A 23,206-nucleotide genomic window follows, 5' to 3' on the forward strand; every position below is an offset into this window, starting at 1 on the left:
CTGTGTACCCCATGGTTCTAATATTTTTGGAAAGAGTAAACAAGTGATTAACATTTACCCATTCCACTCCACTCAAATATTTTATAGATCTCTATCATATCTCCCCTGAGCCATCTCTTCTCCAAACTGAAGAGCTCTAGCCACTTTAGCCTTTCCTCATAGGGAAGTTATCCTATCCACTTTATCAATTTAATCGCCCTTTTCTGTACCTTTTCTAATTCTGCTATATCTTTTTTGAGATATAGCAGAATTTTGAGAGCTGCACAGTATTCAAGGTGAGGTTGTACCTTGGAGTGATACAAAGGTATTACAACATTCTAATTTCTGTTTTCCAGTCCTTTCCTAATAATTCCTAACATTCTATTTGCTGGACACTGACAGAGGGTTTCAACGTTATCATCAATGATGATCCTTTTTTCCAGGGTGTTGAAACCTAATGTGGAACCTTGCATTACATTATATAATTTGGGTTCCTCTTTCCCACATGCATCACTTTGCACCCTCCCCACTACCCCACATTATCCATCAAGTTATCCATTAGTTATCATAGTTTATGATAAGTTCTCTATATCAAATATATCCTATCCCATATTAAACATTTATAAACCTTAAGAAATATTCTTCTGTATTGATAATTGGGTATCAGTAGGCTACAATCAAACTGCCCACCCACCAGAGTTTGTCTGCTGTGGTAAGTTTTTCTGGTATAATCTGAGATGTGATACAAAAATATAGAGTTACTTACCAGATAATTCCTTTCACATATGTTTGCAACTAGACTGTACCAACCTGTGTACCCTAATGCAGAATGGTGAAGTTTACAAGTTTGATAACTTTATACACCTAATTTATCAATTATATTTTAGGGATGCTATGCAAGGTCATGTGCTGAAAAACATGTGATATTACCCAGGAGCAAAGAAAGAAAAGAGAAGCTTACAGTGCTAAATTACTGCTGGTATCACTTCTGCAGATGGCAGTGTAGCCATCTTGTCCAGTTGTTTGTGAGACTAACATAAAAGTTATCTATCATCTACTAATCTGAAATCTTATGAAGAAGAAACATTATTTAAATTTTAAGCTTTAATATAAAGAAACCATGCTGGTAAAGAAAAAACCCAAACAAACTTAAAAAGCAAAAAAAACAAACAAACAATCTTGCATTGCATTTAGTAAACTGTCAGAACCCTAATAGTAATAAAGGTGACCAACAAATTTTTACATTTCAATGAAATACTCACATGCGCTTAAAATGCAGACAAAGTGTAAATCTTAATAAAATCTCTATATCCTGTTTACCTCCATCCTCCTCAGCATCTGAATCAGACTCCTCACTATCAACTGGTTTACTTTCCAAGCTGCCAAAAGATTCTCTCATCCAGATCATTAGAGCAGTATCAGCACCTCCTACAGTCAGCAACGTAGAATCATCATGCAGCCATCTAACATTGGTGACATGAGCACTGTGACCAATATATTTTTTAAATTTTGAGTGCTGGCCCTGCAATATAAAGAAAGTGTGTTACATTTAACAAGAAGGTCAATGTAAAACTAATGGAGTCTACGTTCAGGAAGGTGCACATAAGCATACATGTGATTGTCTAATTGGATCAACAAAATACTTCTGCCAGGATCTCCTCAGATCAGCTAATAATTTCTGAAAATTTGCTGTGGGTAGGACATTAAAACACAAAGCTGCCAATGGCATCTATATGTGTAAATAACAACATTTATACGTGTACTGTAGACAAGCTACATGTACAGGGCAGGACAAAAGAAGGTATACAGTATTTATTATTTCTTTTTATTTTACAGGTGTCACGAATAAGATTCATGTGAAGTTTTTGTATTAGTTACATTGTTTCATTTTTACTTATCATTCAATACTGTATTATAACTATTCAATACCTATAAAATAAAAAGAAATAATGAATAAATACTGTTGGCCCACCCTGTATAATGGTGTTATTAGAAAGCCACTATTTACATATGGAGTTGGCTGATATGCAGAGAAATCAGGATGACATGTTTTGAGCAGGCCAAATTTTACATACATGTATAAAGTAATGAGATTGCCTCTGCTTTTCTTTCAAAGAAGTAGATATGGCAATGCTATGCTTGTTCATGTGAAGCTCATGCATTAATGTTTCTGAACCTGCTGATGAACTGCCATAGTCTTCATTGTTGGGTCACAGTGAGAGGAAGAACTTTGTACATTTCATCTTGGCAGAAGAGGAAGACATGTCTGTGAGAGTATGCCAGAGGTATGTGATTGAATTTTGTGTTAAACTTGTAAAAAAACAGTAATGAAACTCTTGAAATGTTACAGCAAGCATTCGATGGTGAAACAATTAGCCATGCTGACATACTCTCACAGACATGTCTACGCCATCTGCCATCCTCTTGCTGTGATCCAACAATGAAGAGTACAGCAATCCAACTGCAGGTTCAGAAACATCGATGTATGAGCTTCACAAGAACCAGCACAGCATTGCTATGTCTACTTCTTGGAAAGAAAAACAGAGGCAGTCTCATTACTTTCCAATCTGCCTTCGTATATATAAAAAAATTCTCATTGGGTAGTGCACCAGCTAAGAGGGATGCTTAGAATTTAAAAATAAGCTTTACATAAACGATTAAGGGAGTAAATATCTTTAATCTCCCATTTATTTTTCTGCTTCAAATGATAACTACCACCACTTACATGTGCAGTTTTCTGAGACTATGGGACTATGCCCGGATTCTATAAATGGCACCGTTGTTGGAGGCTGCCTTAAAAACAGCTGCCGATCATGTGCCAATCATGTGATGGTGCCGTTTATAGATTCTCAGCTTGGAACAGGAAGTGCCTGAAATGTAAGTCAGAGTCTTCAAGCCCTAAATTTCCAGCGCCTATCTTTTATGTGAATCATAAGAACATAAGCAATGCCTCTGCTGGGTCAGACTAGAAGTCCATCATGCCCAGCAGTCTGCTCACACGGTGGCCCATTAGTTCCAGGACCTGTATAGTAATCCTCTATCTATACCCTTCTATCCCCTTTTCCTTCAGGAAATCATCCAATCCCTTCTTGAACCCCAATAGCGTACTCTGTCCTATCACACCCTCTGGAAGCGCATTCCAGGTGTCCACCACCCTTTGGGTGAAGAAGAACCTCCTAGCATTGGTTCTGAATTACATTACATTACTGGCTTATATTCCGCCTGTACCTTTCAGTTCTAAGCGGATTACATCAGAACGATAACTGGACATTTCCAGGAAGAGAAATACAATTACAATTAAAGGCGTAAGGTCTAAAGCAATTTTGATGAGAGGATTCTAAGAGGGGGTGAAAGGGGAAAAGGAAGGGATTAGGACGTATGGGTGAATTTCTTGAATAGTAGGGTCTTGATTTCTTTGCGGAAAGCCTTGAGGTCAGTTGATGCTGTCAGTAGGTTGGTGATGGAGGGGTCCAATTTAGCTGCATGTGTTGCAAGTAAGTTGTCATACATCTTTTTGCGTTTAGTTCCTTTAAAAGGGGGGTAGGAGAAAGGGGATTGGGTTCTCCTCTGTCTGGTTGAGAGGTTCCTGTTTAGACGGTTGTTTAGGTGGGTGGGTGCCGTTCCGTTTAATGTTTTGAATAACATGCAGTATAGTTTGAATTGGATGCGGGCTTGTATTGGAAGCCAGTGTGAGTCTGGGAAGGCGTTGGTGATGTGGTCAAATTTTCCAAGGGAATAGATCATTCTGAGGGCAGTGTTCTGCACGGTCTGTAGTTGTTTTATTAGGTAGGTGGGACAAGAAAGGTAGAGGATATTGCAGTAATCCAATAGACTTAGGACTAGGTATTGAACTATGAGTCTGAATTGTTCTTTTTCAAAGAATTTTCTGATTTTGCAAAGGTCGCGCATGGTGAAAAAAACTTTTTGTGTGATTTTGTTGATTTGCACCTGAAGAGTGCAACCTCTGTCTACTGTTACTCCAAGGAGTTTGAGAGTGGGTTGTAAGGGATATTTGGTGGTTTTTATTTCTAGCTCAGTTATACAAGGGGTTTTGTCCTTTTCAAGCAGTAGAAATTTAGTTTTATCTGGGTTGAGCTTCAGTTTATGTTCTGTCATCCATTTTTCCACTGCTTCTAGAGTTTTTTCCAGGATGCCTGATTTGGTGGGGTCTTGTGTGTCAAAGGGGAGGAGTATGGTGATATCGTCTGCATAGCTGAATGAATTTTCTTTGAGTTTGTCTAACAGGGTACCGAAGGAGGAAATGTAAAGATTGAAGAGCATGGATGACAGTGGGGAACCTTGGGGTACTCCGCAGGGGTTGGTCCAAGGCTCCGATATAAGGTCCTTTGTTTTTACTCTGTATGTTCTTGTTTTAAGGAATCCTTGAAACCAGTTGTATACTTCGCCTGAGATCCCTATTGCTTCTAATATCTGAAGAAGTATAGTGTGGTCGACCAGGTCGAATGCGGCAGAGAGGTCGAGTTGAATTATCAGCATCCTTCTTCCTTTGCTAAGGTGCTGTCTGGCTATATCTAGAAGGGAAGCTAGCAGTGTCTCGGTGCTGTGGTTAGATCTGAACTCCGATTGAGTTGGGTGGAGTAGATTGTGGTCTTCAAGGTAGTTGGTGAGGTATTTGGCAACCAGACCTTCTATTAGTTTAACATATAATGGAATTGAGGCGATGGGTCGGTAGTTGGAGGGGGTGTCTATTGGTCCTTTGGGATCTTTCAGTATTGGGGTGATTATGATTTCCCCTAGGTCTTGTGGGAATTGGCCTTCCGTGACAGTTGTTTGGATCCATTGTAAGAGGCAAGCTGTCCCCTCTTATTTTTCCAAATGCCCTCTCGTTCTTGTAGTTTTCGAAAGTTTGAAGAATCTCCACTTTCTCTATGTCCTTCATAATCTTATAAGTCTCTATCATGTCCCCTCTAAGTCTCCGCTTTACCAGGGAAAAGAGCCCCAGTTTCTCTAATCTTTCAGCATATGAAAGGTTTTCCATACCTTTTATCAATCGCGTCGCTCTTTTCTGAACCCTCTCGAGTAACGCCATATCCTTCTTAAGGTACGGCGACCAATACTGGACGCAGTACTCCAGATACGGGCGCACCATCGCTCGATACAACGGCAGGATAACTTCTTTCATTCTGGCTGTAATACCTTTCTTGATAATACCTAGCATTCTATTCGCCTTCTTTGAGGCCGTTGCGCACTGTGCCGATGGCTTCATTGTCTTGTCCACTATTACCCCCAAGTCCTTTTCTAGGGTACTTTCACCCATTACCAGCTCTCCCATCGTATAGCTGTACTTTGGGTTTCTGCACTGTATGATGTCTAACACCACTACAAATGTGTGAGACATAAACTAGCCACCAAAGTAATAAGTTTAAATAGAAAGCTCTAAAGAAACTTCCGGCTCATTAATCATGGATTTAGCATTTTGCTAAGACATTGAACTGCTCTGCGTTCTCCTTCCCCGACCCTGATGAAATAATGAAACGCGTCGGTGGGGATTGAGCCAGACCCAGTTTCTTTTATAAAAAAAAGCTAAGTAATTGCTACTTCTGCTACTATCGCAATTATACTATAAAAAATTAAGCATAAGCACTTTATAATTTATTGAATAATATATAAAAGAAAACAAAGAAAAAAAGAAAAAAATTACACACTAATTGGTTCCTATGAGGACAGCTACCATACGCTAAAACTGTGTGGCAAACTGAGGAACTTGTGTGTAGTTTCTTTAGAGCTTTCTATTTAAACTTATTACTTTGGTGGCTAGTTTAAGTCTCACACATTTGTAAGTGAATTTTTGTGCACAATTTTGTTATTGAGTAACACCACTACAAGCATTAGCCACACCTACAGTGGCATTAAGCTTCTTAAAGCACCTCTTTAGGTGCGATGCAGGCGCTTTTTTCCTTTTAAAATGCTTTTTAAGCAGCATTTTCAATTTAAGTTTTGTGCCGATAGGGTGCCTAACTTAACGTGCCATTAATAGAATATGGGCCTATATGTATATGCTACACATGCAGGTAGCAAAATGGCCATTTCAATGTATAAATGCTGGAACTTTTATCTAGAAACTGCTGCATGATGGAGTGGGGAGGTGATGTCATCAGCCTAGATGGCCACTTAAGACCATAAGAACTGCCATCTCCAGATCAAACCTTTGGTCCATCAAGTCCGGCGATCCACACACACGGAGGCCCAGCCAGGTGTACACCAGGCATAATTTTAGTCACCCATATCCCTCTATGCCTCTCGTAAGGAGATGTGCATCTAGTTTGCTTTTAAATCCTAGAACAGTGGATTCCGCAATAATCTCCTCTGGAAGAGCATTCCAGGTGTCCACCACTCGTTGCATGAAGCAGAACTTCCTGATATTTGTCCTGGACTTGTCCCCCCCCCTTAGCTTCAGTCCATGTCCTCTTGTCCATGTCACATTTGACATTGTAAATAATTTTTTTTCCTGCTCTATTTTGTCGATTCCTTTCAGTATTTTGAAAGCCTCGATCATATCCCCTCACAGTCTCCTTTTCTCAAGGGAGAACAATCCCAGTTTCTTAAGTCGTTCTTCGTATTCCAAGTTCTCCATACCTTTGATTAGCTTCGTTGCTCGTCTCTGCACCCTCTCCAGCAGTTTTATATCCTTCTTTAGGTTGGGAGACCAATGTTGGACACAGTATTCCAAGTGTAGTCTGACCATTGCCCTATAAAGCGGCATTATAACTTTCTCCGATCTACTCGAGCTTGGAGCTCTGCAGGGCCTGGCACAAAAACAGCAATTATATCAGCAATTATAGCAGCCAAGTGTTCCACCCTGCAGCGGAAAAAGGTGGCCGTGATTTGCAAAGAATTGGCTAGCTTTGCCTACCAATTGGCCTCCTTGTCGACGTGCACCATAGGCAAGATGATGTCAGAAAGCGAGCCAAATGCTCAGCCATTTCAACAAGACACTATAGCTATGAATGTACAGGTCATAGCATCAGATGCCTTCGTGAATTTCTGCTTAAGTCTTGAAGAAATTAAATCAGACATTAATGCATCCAATCAGAGCTAATAACTCTCACAGGAGATCTCCGTGGAGAGATAACAGAACTGGACAATAGGCTGTTGGAGTCAAAGACCCAATTGAAAGAACATCAAGACATGCTTTCATCCTTAGAAGTATCTCTCCAGGAGTGTAAGTCTTCAGAAATTTTTCTATTTGACAAAATAGAAGATCTAGAGAATTGACCCAGGAGATGCAATCTCCGATTTTGGGGACTCCTGGTGGAATCACCTGAATATATAGACTGCGAATCAACAATACAAAAGCTAGTGAGTTCCCTGCTTGCAGATTCATCACATCCTTTGGCCCTAGAAAATATATAGATTGAATGCATTCACAGAGCCTTGGGCCGCTTGTGGGCTAATCTTCCATGTGACATAATAGTGCATTACACGGATTACAAGCCGAAGGAGGCAATAGTAAGTTTCAAGTTTATTAAAAATTTGATATACCACCTTATCAATTTATTTCAAGGTAGTTAAAGTAAATGAGAGTAGATGTAAAGACCTGAATGGTCCATCCAGTCTGCCCATTAGTTATTATGATTAAATTAGCTTGTCTCTCTTCTTTGATATTTATGGGCCATAGACACCTGGTATTATTCTAGGTTCCAATTGCTCACTCCAGCCTATCCAGCCATCCCGTTGTTTGCAGGATATCTACCAGTATCAGGCCATCCTGTTGTTCGCAGGATATCAACCAGTATCTGGCCAGTAATTTCCTCATTCCCATTGAGGCCCTCCCCAGCCCATCCTACACTGAATCACCATATATGGGACACAAACCATACAAGTCTGTCCAATACCGGCTGTAGTTCTTTAATTTATACCATTTGTTTTCTGATTAGAGATCCTCTGTGTTTATCCCACACTTTTTTGAACTACATCACATCTTCCTCTCCACCACCTCCCTTGGGAGAGTAACATAGTAAATGACGGCAGATAAAGACCTGAACGGTCCATCCAATCTGCCCATTAGTTATATCCATTGAAAATACATGATTAAATTAACTTGTCTCTTCTTTGATATTTCTGGGTCATAAACTGTAAAGTCCACCGGGTATTGCCTTAGATTCCAAATGCTGAAGTTGCCATCCAAGCTCACTCCAGCCTATCCAACCATCCTGTTTGCAAGATATCTACCATAAAGTCTGGCCAGTAACATCCTCATGTTCCATTTAGTGGAGTTCCCATTGATGCCCTCCCCAGCCCAATCCTACACCAAATCATCACGTATGAAGCACAGACCATGCAAGTCTGTCCAGTACCGGCCTTAGCTCTTTATTTTACATTCTTCATTTTCTAATTAGAGATCCTCTATGTTTATTCCACGCTTTTTTTGAATTCCATCACTGTTTTCCTCTCCACCACTTCTCCAAAACATCATTTAAATCACCACATATTTTAGTGCCCAAGTGTACTGTGCAATAAAACTTTCAAAACATTTAATATCAGTGTCACTGTGATTCTTTAAAAGTGTAAATTATGTTGCCTGTGGGATATACCAGGGTGAAAGCCTTTGATTATAAGGTGATTCCCCAGAAACTGATCAATCACCCTACGCATTAATTTAAAACAGTCTGAATGCCCTGAGCAAATCTTTAAAAAACTTGGAAGCAGGTCCTTTAAAGAGATTGTATTCCTCTTTCTATACAGCCTAGAAACTTTCTGGCTACAGCCACCGCCTTATCACACTGTTTAGATGCCTTTAGATCCTCAAACACAATTACCACAAGGTCCCTCTCTCCATCAGTGCTTATCAGTCTATCACCTCCCAGCACATACGGTTCCCTCAGATTTCTACTCCCCAAATGAATCACTCTCCGCTTCTTCACATTGAATTTTATTTGCCAGACATTAGACCATTCTTCTAACTTTTGCAGATCCTTTTTCATGTTGTCCACTCCCTCTGGGGTGTCCACTCTGTTACAAATCTTGGTATCATTCGCATAAAGGCTAAGCTTACTTTCCAACCCTTCAGCAATGTCGCTCACAAACATATTAAACAGAATCAGTCCCAGCACCGATCCCTAAGGCACTTCACTAATATAGTAACATAGTAGACGACGGCAAATAAAGACCCGAATAGTCCATCCAGTCTGCCCAACCTGATTCAATTTAATTTTTTTTGTTTGGTTTTTTCTTCTTAGCTATTTCTGGGCAAGAATCCAAAGCTCTACCCGGTACTGTGCTTGGGTTCCAACTGCTAAAGTCTCCGTCAAAGCTCACTCCAGCCCATCTACACCCTCCTAGCCATTGAAGCCCTCCCCAGCCCATCCTCAACCAAAAAGCCATATACAGACACATACCTTGCAAGTCTGCCCAGTACTGGCCTTAGTTTTTCAATATTTACTATTATTTTCATATTCTAGATCCTCTGTGTTCATCCCACACTTTTTTGAACTCCGTCATCGTTTTCCTCTTCACCACCTCTCTTGGGAGCGCATTCCAGGCATCCACCACCCTCTCCGTAAAATAGAATTTCCTTACATTGCTCTTGAATCTACCACCCCTCAACTAGTCACCTTTCCCTCCTCCAAGTGAATTCCATTAACCACCACCCTCTGGCGTCTGTCCGTCAACCAGCTTCTAATCCAGTTCACAATTTTGGGCCCTAACTTCAGCCCATGGAGTTTGTTTAAGAGCCTCCTATGAGGAACCGTGTCAAAGGCTTTGCTGAAATCCAAGTAAATTACATCTAGCACACCAATTCTCTGGTCAACCAGTCAAACAATTCAATCAGATTCATTTGAAACGATTTACCTTTAGTAAATCCATGTTGCCTTGGATCTTGTAATCTATTAGATTTTAAGAATCTCACTATCCTTTCCTTCAGCAACGTTTCCATTATTTCCCCAATAACCGAAGTGAGGCTTACCGGTCTGTAATTTCCCGCTTCATCTCTGTAACCACTTTTGTGAAGAGGGACCACATTCGCTCTTCTCCAGTCCCACAGAACCTCTCCCGTCTCTAAAGATCTATTGAACAAATCTTTAAGAGCACCTGCCAGAACCTCTCGGAGCTCTTTCAATATCCTGGGATGGATCCCGTCCGATCCCAAAGAAATCTTAGCTAAAGCAAGTAGTGCAAGTGATTTTTGCTGGGACACCTTTCCCATTGAGATATATCAGGATTTGGTTGCCACCACACTGTGTAGAAGAAGAGAAATGAAGCCTTACACTCGCTATTTATTGGATAAAGGAAATAAATACAAATGGTTAAAGGGAGGAAGTGAAATCACTAATGTGGAAGGATGCATCACAGTGAAGCTCTAACAGGGCCACGGTGTTATAAGCATAAAATCCCCAAAAGCTAAGTGTTTTTCTCCTCAGTTTGCCTCCCTCCAGTGTATGCGTGTGAGATGAATATGCGGCGAAAGTTAGATGCATATTGATTCACGGGGAACCGAATGGGAGCGACCGCAGAGAAGTGCATGGCGCAGACCGTGAATGAGGCTGGTTTGCATCAGGGTAAAGATCCCCTGGTTGAGGCACCTAGGTTCTCAGTGCTGTTAGCTGGACTGCAAGCAGAAATTCACTCTATCAGAGAAGTGGTCGTAAAGATTAAACAGGAGATCCAGGAGATCACTAAAAGACAAGAGGAAGTGGAAGCCCGAGTTGGCAAACTGGCTGAAGAACTGTGGATGTTAAAGCCAACCTGGAGACCCTTCAAGCAGCGGAATTGGAAATCTTGGCTCTGTGCTTGAGAGGTGTTCCTGAGGAAGATTGTTTTAAAGATGTGCGGAGAGTAGCGCAGGAAATTTGTGCGGAGTTGTTGCAGCCAACTTCTAGAGCAGGGCCGGCATGTAGTGAGATTGGTATAGAGCGAGCCCATAGGGCCCTTGGGAGACCCCAGTGTAACGTGCCGAGAGACACTGTGATTTGTTTGACCTCCTTCAGCATGAAAGAATCCATCTTGCAAGCGGCGAGATGACAGAATTCGTACCAATGGAATGGACTACCCATCTCAGTATACCAGGATCTGGCCACTACTGTACGGAAGGACTTACAGGAGATCACCAGGTTCCTGAGACAGGAGGGCTACAAGGACAGGTGGCTCTATCTGTTTGCACAGCAGATGACAGTACAGAATACCATTAACAAAGTCAAAACAGTGGTGGAAGCCTGGGATGCATTGAAGACATTGGCAGTGGATCATCTTCCGGAGGATGCTTGGAGTATGAAACACCTGAAGGACATAGATGATAGAGGCCAGCAATGGCAGAGGGCATGTTCTGCATGAAAACCAGCAACTGCATCCAGGTCGGCTGCAGAGGACAAGCCAAGTTGAATGGTGCATTTCCTGGCAATGACTGAATATCGTTGGACACTTTGAGCCCACAGCTTCTGGACATTACCCTATAGTATGTGTTGCAATGGGTGTGCATGAGTAAGTGGGGGAGGGGAGTCAAGAGAGTATGGAGATGGATGAATGTGGACCGGGGGGAGTATGTGTGCTATGGAAGAATGGGGTGAATTTTTTGAGTGGCCTCGCTCCAAGTGGGCCTTCCTTTTGGTGGAGACTCTAGCTGATAGATGGCTAGACAATGAAATATAGGGGAGGAGGAATGGAGGGGGAAAAGGGGGAGTGGGGAGGTGGGGTGGGTTGGGGGATTGGGCACTGGGGGAGGGAGGGGATGTAGAGGGGACACCAGGTTCTGGCTTGGACAGGGGGATTGTTAGTATACAAATTTGGGTGGGAAGGGAGAGCGGTCGGTGGCTGGGACAGCCACGCTCTGACATTCTTGTGGTGGGGATGGATAAAGGGGATTTCGGTGGGCTCCAATGGTGAAGTGACTACATGGAACGTGGCAGGGATAAACTTGCCCTTTAAGCGCACCAAAATTTTGCAGCACTTCCAATGTCACCTTGGATATTGCTATGTTGTAGGAGATTCACTTAGATGGCATAGAACATGGGAAACTTATCCATTGGTGGGTGGAAGATTGTGTAGCAGCCAATGCGATGGGGAAAAAGAGTGGAATTGTGATATTATTTTGAAAGGGGGTGGTCCACAATCTCAAACAACTGGAGCAGGATGGAGATGGGAGAAAGGAAAGTTGTGACATTCTGCTGTATGCCCCAACTCGTGTGATGCTACCTTTTATGAGACTTTGAAGAGAATACTCTTGAGATACTCCGCCATACCCCCCATCGTACATTATGATCTAATCAAAACTTGCTATCCATCCCCTCTTTAAGATACATTAACACTATGCGTACTAGCATTTTTTCCTGTTACGGCCCCTACTATCTGGAATTCAGCACCAAATTATATAAGAGAAATTACATCCCTTGATAAATTTAAAAGTAACTTAAAAGGCCTTTCTTTTTAAAGATGATTTCGGTGTATAATAGTCCTTCTAAGGACGGTAATGGAAACCTGTTCCATGCCATTTTTTAATCATTTTAGCCTATTTTACAAAATACTAGACTTTTTATTTTATTGTTCCCCTTCCTTTTGTTCTGGTCCTTCTCCCCCGCTTTCACTTTTTACAAATTGTATTTCTGCCCTTTTCCATCCTATATCGGTAAGTCAATGTTTGTCAGTGTGTTTGATTGTTTGTAGCATTATTTGTAAGTTGTTTTTAACGTACGCTCTTTTTATACTTTGTTTTTATATTATGTAAAACCGCTTTGAAATTTGATAAGGCGATATATCAAATTTTTAAATAAACCTGAAACCTGATGATTGTGGGTGGCGACTTCAATGCTGTTTGGGACTCCCACCTGGATTGCACGGGAGAGGCAGAGCATAGGCGAATCTCGAGCTCTAAGGGCTTACACCATCTGGCCCAGTTGGTAGATCTAGTTGATGTCTGGAACGTATTGCACCCAGGGGACTATGAATATACTCATATTTCAAGAGCTCACAATTCTCAGTTCTGAATAAATTATTTACTGGTCTCCCGCACATTATTCGGCTTGGTTACTAGAGCTGAAATAGGGGAAGTAGTGATATCAGATCACACTTGGGTTTGGTTACTCTTGGGCGGGTCTGACAAGCGGGTTAGTCCCAAGAAATGGGTATTTCCCCTGTCCTTTTATAAAGATATTAAATTTCAGGAGAAGTTATGGGAAGTTTGGCAGGATTATGTGAACAACAATGCACAACATCAGGAGCATCCGGTGTAATTCTGGGAAGCACGCAAGGCTGTTTTAAGGCGGGGGGTTGGGGGGGGCGAGGTGGGGAATCAGCTACACAAGCCATGCTCGCAGAATGAGGGATCGGGAAATTTTACGCCTGGAGAAATTGCTGAGACAGTCGAGGGCAGTATATGGGAGGACTCAGGCGCTGGCTGGAATTACAGGTCACCCTTAATAAGTTGTTACATCAACAGGCTAAGAAAATGCAGGCATATTATAAATACCAGCTTTACAGATATGGCCACAAAGGGGGAAAGCTTTCAGCACATTTAGTGGCTAAGGACAGGGGATCAGGCCATATCTTGTCGCTCCGCAGGGAGGCGAGCAGGAGAATGCATTCCGATTGGGAGATTGGGGAGATCTTTTATCGGTTTTACAGCCGATTATATGCGGACCCAGGGATGGCAGGATTGCGAGCCTCTCAATATTTACAGAATGTTGAGCATCCTAGAGTATCCCCTGAGGAGAAAGCAAAGTTGGAGACCCCTATCATACCTAAGGAGGTGTATTCGGTCATTGGGCAGAGTCCCTTGATGAAGGCATCAGGAGTCGATGGCTATCGTAATGAGTTTTACAAATTGCAGAGAAAGGAGATATAGGTTCCCTTGTCAAAGGCATTCAACATGATGGTTTGGGCTGAAGCTTTATCAGAACATTTGAATATAGCCCAGATAATGGTGTTCCCTAAACCTGGACGTGACCCGGAGCTCCCAACTTCTTATCACTCCATCTCGTTGTTGAACACAGAGGTAAAGTTGCTGGCAAAACTTTTGGTGAACCGCTTAGTCTTGGTGCTGCCTAGACTGCTTCATGTCGCCTAGGTTGGATTCGTACAAGGAAGATCCATGTATGGAAATTATTGCTATCCTTGGAACAAAGGGCTCATAGACAAATGCAATCGGTGCTAATTAGCTTTGACATAGAAAAAACTTTTGATCACATGAGATGGGACTTCCTTTTTGCTATCTTAAAGGATTATGGTTTTGGGGGCCTGTTTCTCTCAGGAGTGCAGGCTTTGTATGCCTCCCTGAGTACACATGTTTGGGTCAATGGCAGGGAATCGGACTTGATCTCCATTGGCAGAAGTGCTCGGCAGGGATGCCCGCTGTCTCCGTTATTGTTCGCTTTAACATTGGATCCCTTTATACGGGATGTGGTGATGATGCCGGTGGTAGCGGGCATCCCCGTGGGCGGGGGGGTCATTTAAGGTGGCAGCTTATGCCAACAATCTATTGGTACATCTTTTAGAACCAGAGACTTTGCTCCCTGTGCTTTTAGATATAGTAAAGGAATATGAATATGGGGATTATGCTGGTTTCCATCTCAATAAATCTGAAGTGCTTCCCTCCTTGGAAGACCTTAGGGAGTCCTGGGGCACCAGGTTCCCCCTACGAGGACAGTGGATTCATTCCGATATTTGAGAATTCAAACAGTGATGGATGGATGGTTCTAATGTCCCTAGACTGATCAGGGAGATAAGGCAGTGCCTGGACCACTGGAGAGGGCTCCGTCTGTCATTGACGGGATGGTTAAGCCTTATCAGGATGATAATTCTCCCTAAATGGTTATACCTGTTTCAGATGCTCCCGCTAAAACTTCTTCAAAAAGATATTATTAAGTTGCATAGAATGTTGGCATAATTTTTTTGGGCTTATAAAAAACCAAAGATGAGGTTACCCTATTTGTTGGGTGGATGGCAATTGGGAGGTTTGGGAATGCCCAATCTGGTGCATTATAATTATGTCTGTTTATTGGACTTCTGGAAACTTTTTCCTCTGGGTGGCCGTTGGGCGCTGGATCTGGGTATCTCACCTTGGGTTTTGGATATGGGGTGCCTCATCAGTCATATTCCATCTTTATCGACTTCCACTGAGCTACGTGAATATTAATTCCGAGTATTACATTACATTACATTAGTGACTTCTATTCCGCTCGAACCTTGCAGTTCTAGGCGGATTGCAAAGAAGCTAACTGGACATTTCCAGGAACATTACAGTTTAGGAATTAGGATTACAGAGAAGCTAACTGTACATTTCCAGAAGATTTGCAAGTTAGGTAGTGGTATACATGGTTGATACTTTGGAGAGAAAAAAATTACAAGAGGGGTGAGACTATTTGGTGGGGGGGGGGGGGGGTTTACAAGGGAGGAGAAAGGACAAGGGGAAGAGTTAAGATGTCTGGATAAATTTTTTGAATAGCAGAGTTTTGATTCCTTTTCAAAATGATTTGAAGTCGCTCGTTGTTGTCAGTAAGTTGGAGATGGAGTGGTCAAGTTTCGCTGCCTGCGTCGCTAGTAGGTTGTCAAACATCTTCTTGTACCGAGTACCTTTGAACATATTTTCTTGTACTGAGTACCTTTGAACATATTTTACTCACGCACAACTATTTAAGTTAGGTCTGTCGGAATCCTCCCAGTGTAAGAATGATGTTAAGTCCTTTATCCATGCTTTTTGTATTTGCTCAGGGATTAAAGCCTTTTGGAGAAGGGCGATTTGATATTTAGAAAGTTTACTGGGGTGGTCCATTCTCCTTACCCCAGTGGGATTTTTATTAGACAAGTACGAGGCCTTCTGGTTGCTCGCTGGCTCCCATAGGCTTTTCATCAGAAAAGCCGATCTTTTGGCCAAGAAAGTAATCTTAGGGGTATGGACCTCAGAATTCTCTCCATCCTTCTGGGTGTGATATAATTGTGTTCATGCTCTCAAGCTTATGGAAAGAGGTCAGGTACTGGGCTCCTTCAGACAGAAATATATATATATTTTTTTTCAAATGCTGGGGGTATATATCGATTCTTTCCTCATAAAGTTGTAGTCTTATCCTGAACTCCCTGTAAGAGGTGGATTCTGCAGTGGGTTGATATATAGCCCCCATAGGTGCCAGCACTTGTACTTTCTAAACTACCATGTCCTCTGTTTCTTTTTCTCTTTCCCTGTTTTTTTTTTTCTTTCCCTCTTTTTCTTTTTTTGGGGGAGAATAGGGTGGAATGGGGAAGGGGAGAGCAGTTGGACTGCATATTATACATAGATGCTTATACTGTAATTGGTTTTGTTGGTTCAGCCTTTTTGTTACATCCATGCTTTATGTTCTGAACTTTGTTTATAGTTCAAACTATGATGCTGTGGCATTGTCAATTGTGGTCTTGAGACATGCCTAGATTCCTATTTGTTTCTATGTTTTGTATTTATTTCTATGCTGCTCTGTTCTTTCCATAGCAACAATACAGCATTGTTTCACAGTAAGAGGGAAAGGGGAGGGAGGTCATGCAATACAAAAATGGATGACCAGAAAGGTACTGTTATATTCTGTTTATTGTTGTATTATTGTGAAGTCATCAATAAAAACTGTTAAAAAGTAAAAAAAATAAAGTTATTATGTGCTATTATTATTCTTATGAGCTAATTTATATGCCTGAAACAATCTGCCTCTTTTACAAAGCCGTGCGGCAACAGCCCTGAAGCCCTTTAAATCTCTATGGGCTTCGGGGCCGCTAGTGCGGCTTTGTAAAAGAAGCCGAATGTCATTTTTCATCTTTCTTTGTTGTAACTTAATGCTAACTCTTCATATTCCTGTTGTTGTGTGGCACACCTTCATTCCCTGTTTGATATGTATTGTGAGCTGTGGAAACTCTCTTTTTCACTAACAAATGGTTATGAAGTACACAATATGTTGCATTACTTAAGAGAAATCCAGATTATATCAAATACTCTTTCCAGTTGATTATGATTTTGAGATGCAATTGATCATAGTTGATATTTGAATAAAATTATTTTAACAGAATAGAAACTTACCTTCACTGGATAAGAAAATATTTTCACAAAGCCAAAATCATCCCCAGTAGCTAATAGTTTTCTATCTTTGGTAAGAGATGATGCATTAACATCAGTGACATCACTATGTGCAGGCCATATTCCTTCACAAGTAGGGCCAAGCACACAAGTCCATGAATGCCATTCAATCTTCTCTATCTGTAAACAAATTATTCAGAAAGAAATTCAGTCCATGAAATATTTTCTTTTTTTTGTTCCATGTACAGTAGACTCTCAGTTAACCAGCACTCTCAGGGATTGATAGATGCCGGATAAATGTAGTTTCTGGTTGCTTGAGATCTACTATTAAAAATAAACCTAACTATCACTATACCCCATACTATGTCATACCATAAACTGGTCCAGACAAATTACTGGACATGTGGAAGGCAAAGCATGGGCATACTCAGGTGTGGCGTGCTAAGTTTATACTTAAATTTCTGCCAGAAATTGATTCTATTTTAATTTTTATTTAAAGTGTTACAGTATTTCTTAGATTTTTTTTTCTGGTTGCTTGAGAGTTCTGGTTAATTGAGTTCCAGTTAACAGATAGTTTCTAGTATTATACACTAGTCTTTAAGCCCGTTACATTAACGGGTGCTAGAATAGATGTCTGTCTGTCTGTGTTTCTTTACCTCTCTCTCCTTGGCCGCTGTCTGTATCCTTCTGTCTCCCCCTCCCCCTTGAGCAAAGCTGTCTGCCCCCAGCACCCACCTCCCCCCCAAATGTCTCTCCATGGCCCTCTTCTGTCTTCCCACCCCAGAGCAAAGCTGTCGGTCCCCAGCATACCTCCCCCCAAAGCAGCCCCCTTTCCCTATCTCTTCATGGCCCCTTCTGTCTCCCTCCATCACACCCCTCCCCCCAAAGCAGCCCCCTTTCCCTCTCCCTGTCTCTCCATGGCCCCTTCTGTCTTCCCCCCCAGAGCAAAGCTGTTTGCCCCAAGCACACCCCTCCCCCTAAAGCAGCCCCCTTTCCCTCTCCCGCTGACTCTCTCTCTGGCCCCCTTTCTCTGTCTGTCTTTCTGTTCCTCTCCCTGCCCCTGTGTCTTTCTTTCTTTCTGTCTCCCTCCCTCCCGCTGTCTGTCATTTTTCCCCATTTCCCTGTGCAGCAGCATTTCCATCCCACTTCCCTATGCAGCAGCAACAGCATTTCCCTCCTATCTCCCCCTTTCCTGTGCAGAAACAGTAGCAGCATTTTCCCCCACCCCCCTTTTCCCTTCTCTTCCCTGCTCCGTTTGGCCCCTCCCCCTTCTTTTACTGCCGTTGTCCTGCTCCATCCGGCCTGCTCCTGACCCTCCCACCGCTGACAAACCTCGGGGCTCCAGCCACGTAGGCAGCACTTTAAACCTGCTGCTTCGCGGCCTTCTACTGCCGATTTCCTCTGCCGTGTCTGTCTCCGATGATGTCATCAGAGACGCGGCAGAGGAAATCAGCAGTAGAAGGGCGCGAAGCAGCGTGTTTATAGTGCTGCCTACGCCGCTGGAGCCGGGAGGTTAGGAGAGAGAGAGAGAGAGAGAGAGAGAGAGCACAGTCGCGCGCCTCCAGCCCCCGCATGCGCCCTGAGGTTTAGAATGTTGCCACAGAAGCACACCTCAGGGCACCAGCGCTCACAAATTTTCAAGAGCGCATGCGCCTCTAGCATTTTATTATTAATGATAACAGCAAACTAAATATTTGGAAAGTATGGCTTCAGAAGGACTGGTACACAATGCTATGTTGAACTGTGTTTTTATCTGACAATTAACATTAGCTGGTACCTATAATGCTGGAAATCAGAGCAGCAATGTTTTGGAATGTTCTGTGTTAAAAGCACAGTTACTTACCGTAACAGGTGTTATCCAGGGACAGCAGGCAGATATTCTTGACTGATGGGTGACGGCACCGACGGAGCCCCGGTACGGACAATTTTAGAGTGATTGCACTCTAAGAACTTGGAAAGTTCTAGCAGGCCGCACCGCGCACGCGCGAGTGCCTTCCCGCCCGACAGAGGCGCGCGGTCCCCAGTTAGGATAAGCCAGCTAAGAAGCCAACCCGGGGAGTATCTGCCTGCTGTCCCTGGATAACACCTGTTACGGTAAGTAACTGTGCTTTATCCCAGGACAAGCAGGCAGCATATTCTTGACTGATGGGTGACCTCCAAGCTAACAAAAAGAGGGATGGAGGGTAGGTTGGCCATTAGGAAAACAAATTTTGCAAAACAGATTGGCCGAAGTGTCCATCCCATCTGGAGAATGCATCCAGACAATAGTGGGATGTAAAAGTGTGAACTGAGGACCATGTAGCAGCCTTGCAGATTTCCTCAATAGGCGTGGAACGGAGGAAAGCCACAGATGCTGCCATAGCTCTAACTCTATGGGCCGTGACAGAACCTTCCAGTGTCAGTCCGGATTGAGCATAACAAAATGAAATGCATGCTGCAAGCCAATTTGACAACGTACGTTTAGTAACAGGACGTCCTAATTTATTCGGATCAAAGGACAGAAAGAGTTGGGGAGATGATCTGTGGGGCTTAGTACGCTCTAAATAGTAAGCTAGAGCCCGCTTATAGTCCAAAGTATGCAGAGCCTGTTCTCCAGAATGCGAGTGAGGTTTCGGAAAGAAGACAGGCAGAACAATAGATTGGTTGAGATGGAATTCAGAGACAACCTTAGGGAGAAACTTTGGATGTGTACGCAGAACCACCTTGTCATGAAAGGTGGATCCGCAACTAGTGCATGTAGCTCACTGACCCTCCTGGCAGAGGTAAGAGCAATAAGGAAAAGTACCTTCCAAGTGAGAAACTTGAAAGAAGCGGTAGCCAAAGGTTCAAATGGAGGCTTCATTAAGGCGGAAAGAACTATATTGAGATCCCAGATAACAGGAGGGGCTTTAAGAGGTGGTTTCACATTGAAAAGACCCCGCATGAATCTGGACACCAAGGGATGAGCTGAGAGGAGTTTTCCATGGACTGGCTCATGAAAAGCAGCAATAGCACTAAGGTGGACTCTGATGGAAGTAGACTTGAGGCCAGAGTCAGACAAAGAAAGAAGATAATCCAACAACGTCTCCACTGCAAGGGAAGTGGGATCAAAATGATGAAGAAGACACCAGGAAGAAAATTGAGTCCACTTCTGAAGGTAACATTGCAGAGTGGCCGGTTTCCTGGATGCGTCCAGAATGGAGCGAACTGGCTGAGACAAAAGAGTATCAGTCGAAGTCAGCCCGAGAGATACCAAGCTGTCAGGTGCAGAGACTGGAGGTTGGGATGTAGAAGGGTTTCCTGATGTTGTGTAAGCAGAGAAGGAAACAGTGGAAGAAGAACGGGTTCCCTGGAACTGAGTTGAAGTAGAAGGGAGAACCAATGTTGTCTGGGCCACCGTGGAGCAATCAGAATCATGGTGGCTCGTTCCCTCTTGAGCTTGAACAAGGTTCTTAACACGAGAGGCAGAGGAGGGAAAGCGTACAGGAACAGATTGGACCAATCGAGGAGAAATGCATCCACTGCCAGACGGTGGGGAGAGTAGAGTCTGGAGCAGAATAGGGGCAGCTGGTGATTGTGAGGAGCTGCAAAGAGGTCTATGTGAGGAGTGCCCCACTGAGCGAAGATGGACTGTAGAGTTAAAAGATCGAGTGTCCACTCGTGAGGCTGGAGAATTCTGCTGAGCTTGTCCGCCAAGGAATTCTGTTCTCCCTGAATGTAGATAGCTTTCAGGAATCTGTGGCCCAAGCCCAAATCTTCTGGGCTTCTTGGCACAAGAGGCGAGAGCCTGTCCCACCCTGCTTGTTGATGTAGTACATCGCAACTTGATTGTCTGTGCACAGCAGGAGGACTTGAGGAAAGAGAAGATGCTGGAAGGCCTTGAGGGCATAAAACATTGCTCTGAGTTCCAGGAAATTGATGTGATGCTTCATTTCCTGAGCTGTCCAAAGTCCTTGAGTTTGGAACTCGTTCAAATGAGCTCCCCAGGCATAAGGGGAGGCGTCGGTGGTGATGACAAGTTGATGAGGAGGTAGATGGAACAGAAGACCTCTGGAGAGATTTGAGGATATCAACCACCATTGTAGAGACTGACGAAGAGATGATGTTACAGATATGTGACGTGAGCAAGGATCCATCGCTTGGGACCACTGGGTAGCTAGGGTCCATTGAGGAGTGCGCAGGTGAAGACGTGCAAGTGGTGTGACATGAACTGTGGAGGCCATGTGACCCAAGAGTATCATCATTTGCTTGGCAGAGATGGAACGTTGTGGAAGCACCTGCTGACATAGAGATTGAAGCGTTTGAAGACGGTTGGACGGCAGAAACGCTCTCATGAGGACTGTGTCTAAGACTGCTCCAATGAATTGAAGTCTCTGAGTGGGGATGAGATGAGATTTGGGTAGATTGATCTCGAACCCCTGCAAACGTAGAAATAGAATGGTCTGGTTGGTGGCCTGGAGTACTGTCTGAGATGAATTGGCCTTTATTAACCAATCGTCCAGGTAAGGAAACACCTGAAGGTGGTGGGAACGTAGAAAAGCAGCCACTACAATCAGACATTTGGTAAACACTCTTGGAGAGGAGGCAAGACCGAAGGGTAGCACCTTGTACTGGTAATGACAACGATTGATCATGAAGCGTAGGTACTGTCTGGAGGCCAGATTGATCGGTATGTGAGTGTATGCTTCTTTGAGATCGAGGGAACATAGCCAGTCGCCTTGATTGAGAAGAGGATAAAGAGTGGCTAAAGAGAGCATTCTGAATTTCTCTTTGACCAAGCATTTGTTGAGATCGCGAAGATCTAGGATGGGTCTGAGATCTCCTGTTTTTTTGGGAACTAGAAAATAACGGGAGTAGAATCCCTGCCCCTTTTGATCTAGAGGAACTTCCTCTATGGCGTTCAGAAGGAGGAGGGATTGAACCTCCTGAAGAAGGAGTGAAACCTGAGGAGTGTTCAAAGCAGACTTTCTTGGCAGACTTTGGGCAGGAAGTGTCTGAAAGTTGAGAGAGTAGCCATGGCGGATAATGTTGAGGACCCACTGATCCGAGGTGATGGTTTCCCAACGGCTTATGAAAAGAGTAAGGCGTCCTCCTATGGGCTGCGGAAGGTGGGCGGCAGGATGGAGACTGACTATGTCCTGGAGAACCAAGTCAAAAGGGTTGAGTGGATTTTTGTGAAGGGGGAGGCTTCACCTGTTGTTGCTGCTGTGCTGGTCTAGCAGCTTGCCTCTGTTGTTGCCTCTGACGCCTGGGTTGCTGCGGGGCCTGTGGTAAAGGACGAGCCACAAATCTACGCTGGTAGGCCGACTGTTGGCGAAAAGGCCTGGTAGGTGGGGTTTTCTTTTTCGTTTTAAGGAGAGTGTCCCACCGAGTCTCATGAGCTGAGAGCTTTTGGGTAGTGGAGTCCATGGATTCTCCAAACAGCTCATCCCCCAAGCAAGGTGCATTGGCCAGGCGATCTTGGTGATTGACATCGAGTTCTGAAACTCTAAGCCAGGCCAGTCGCTGCATGGCCACTGACATAGCCGTGGCCCTAGAGGTCAGCTCAAAGGTATCATAGATTGATCTGACCATGAATTTACGAAGTTGTAAGAGCGATGAAGAAGTTTGGCGAAAGGCAGATTTTTTACGGTCAGGGAGGTATTTCTCAAAAGTTGACAAAGTTTGAATGAGATGCTTAAGGTAGAACGAAAAATGGAAAGCATAGTTCCCAGATCTATTAGCTAGCATTGCATTCTGATACAACTGTTTGCCAAACTTATCCATGGCCTTACCTTCTCTGCCAGGAGGGACAGAGGCGTACACACTAGCCCCCGTGGATTTCTTTAAAGTAGATTCTACCAGTAAAGACTCATGGGGGAGTTGCGGTTTGTCAAAGCCCGGAATAGGTATGACCTTATATAAGGAGTCCAGTTTGCGAGGAGCTCCTGGAATGGTCAAAGGTGTCTCTAGATTTTTATAGAAAGTCTCTCGCAAAATATCATGGAGAGGCAATTTTAAGAATTCCCTTGGAGGCTGGTCAAAGTCCAGTGCATCGAGAAATGCCTTGGATTTTTTGGATTCAGCCTCCAAGGGAATAGAGAGTCGCACATCTCTTTGAGAAAAGAGGTGAAAGAAGTTGCATCAGGTTTGGAGGATGGATCTAAACCAGAAGGATCCTCGTCCCCTGACGAACACTCTCCCTCAGAGAGGAAAGGCTCCTCTGAATCACCCCACAGATCAGGGTCCCTCACTTGACAGCTACGGTCCCGTGACTCCGGTGTGGAG

The 23,206-nt window shown here is 43.5% G+C and overlaps 1 protein-coding gene across 2 annotated transcripts in view; it reads right to left on the bottom strand.

Moving 5' to 3' along the window:
- The window catches only part of EML6 (EMAP like 6), a 523,485-nt gene that overhangs the window by 181,958 nt on the left and 318,321 nt on the right, over positions 1-23,206 (bottom strand). For both annotated transcript variants that reach the window (XM_033938328.1, XM_033938329.1), the window contains exons 25-26: positions 16,964-17,140; positions 1,300-1,501 (exon numbers count right to left, since the gene is read on the bottom strand). In XM_033938328.1, coding sequence (XP_033794219.1) covers positions 1,300-1,501; positions 16,964-17,140 — 379 coding nt within the window. The remainder of the gene's footprint in view (positions 1-1,299; positions 1,502-16,963; positions 17,141-23,206) is intronic.

Source organism: Geotrypetes seraphini, chromosome 3 (genome assembly GCF_902459505.1).
Source record: "Geotrypetes seraphini chromosome 3, aGeoSer1.1, whole genome shotgun sequence".
In the NCBI taxonomy this organism is placed as follows: Eukaryota; Metazoa; Chordata; class Amphibia; order Gymnophiona; family Dermophiidae; genus Geotrypetes; species Geotrypetes seraphini.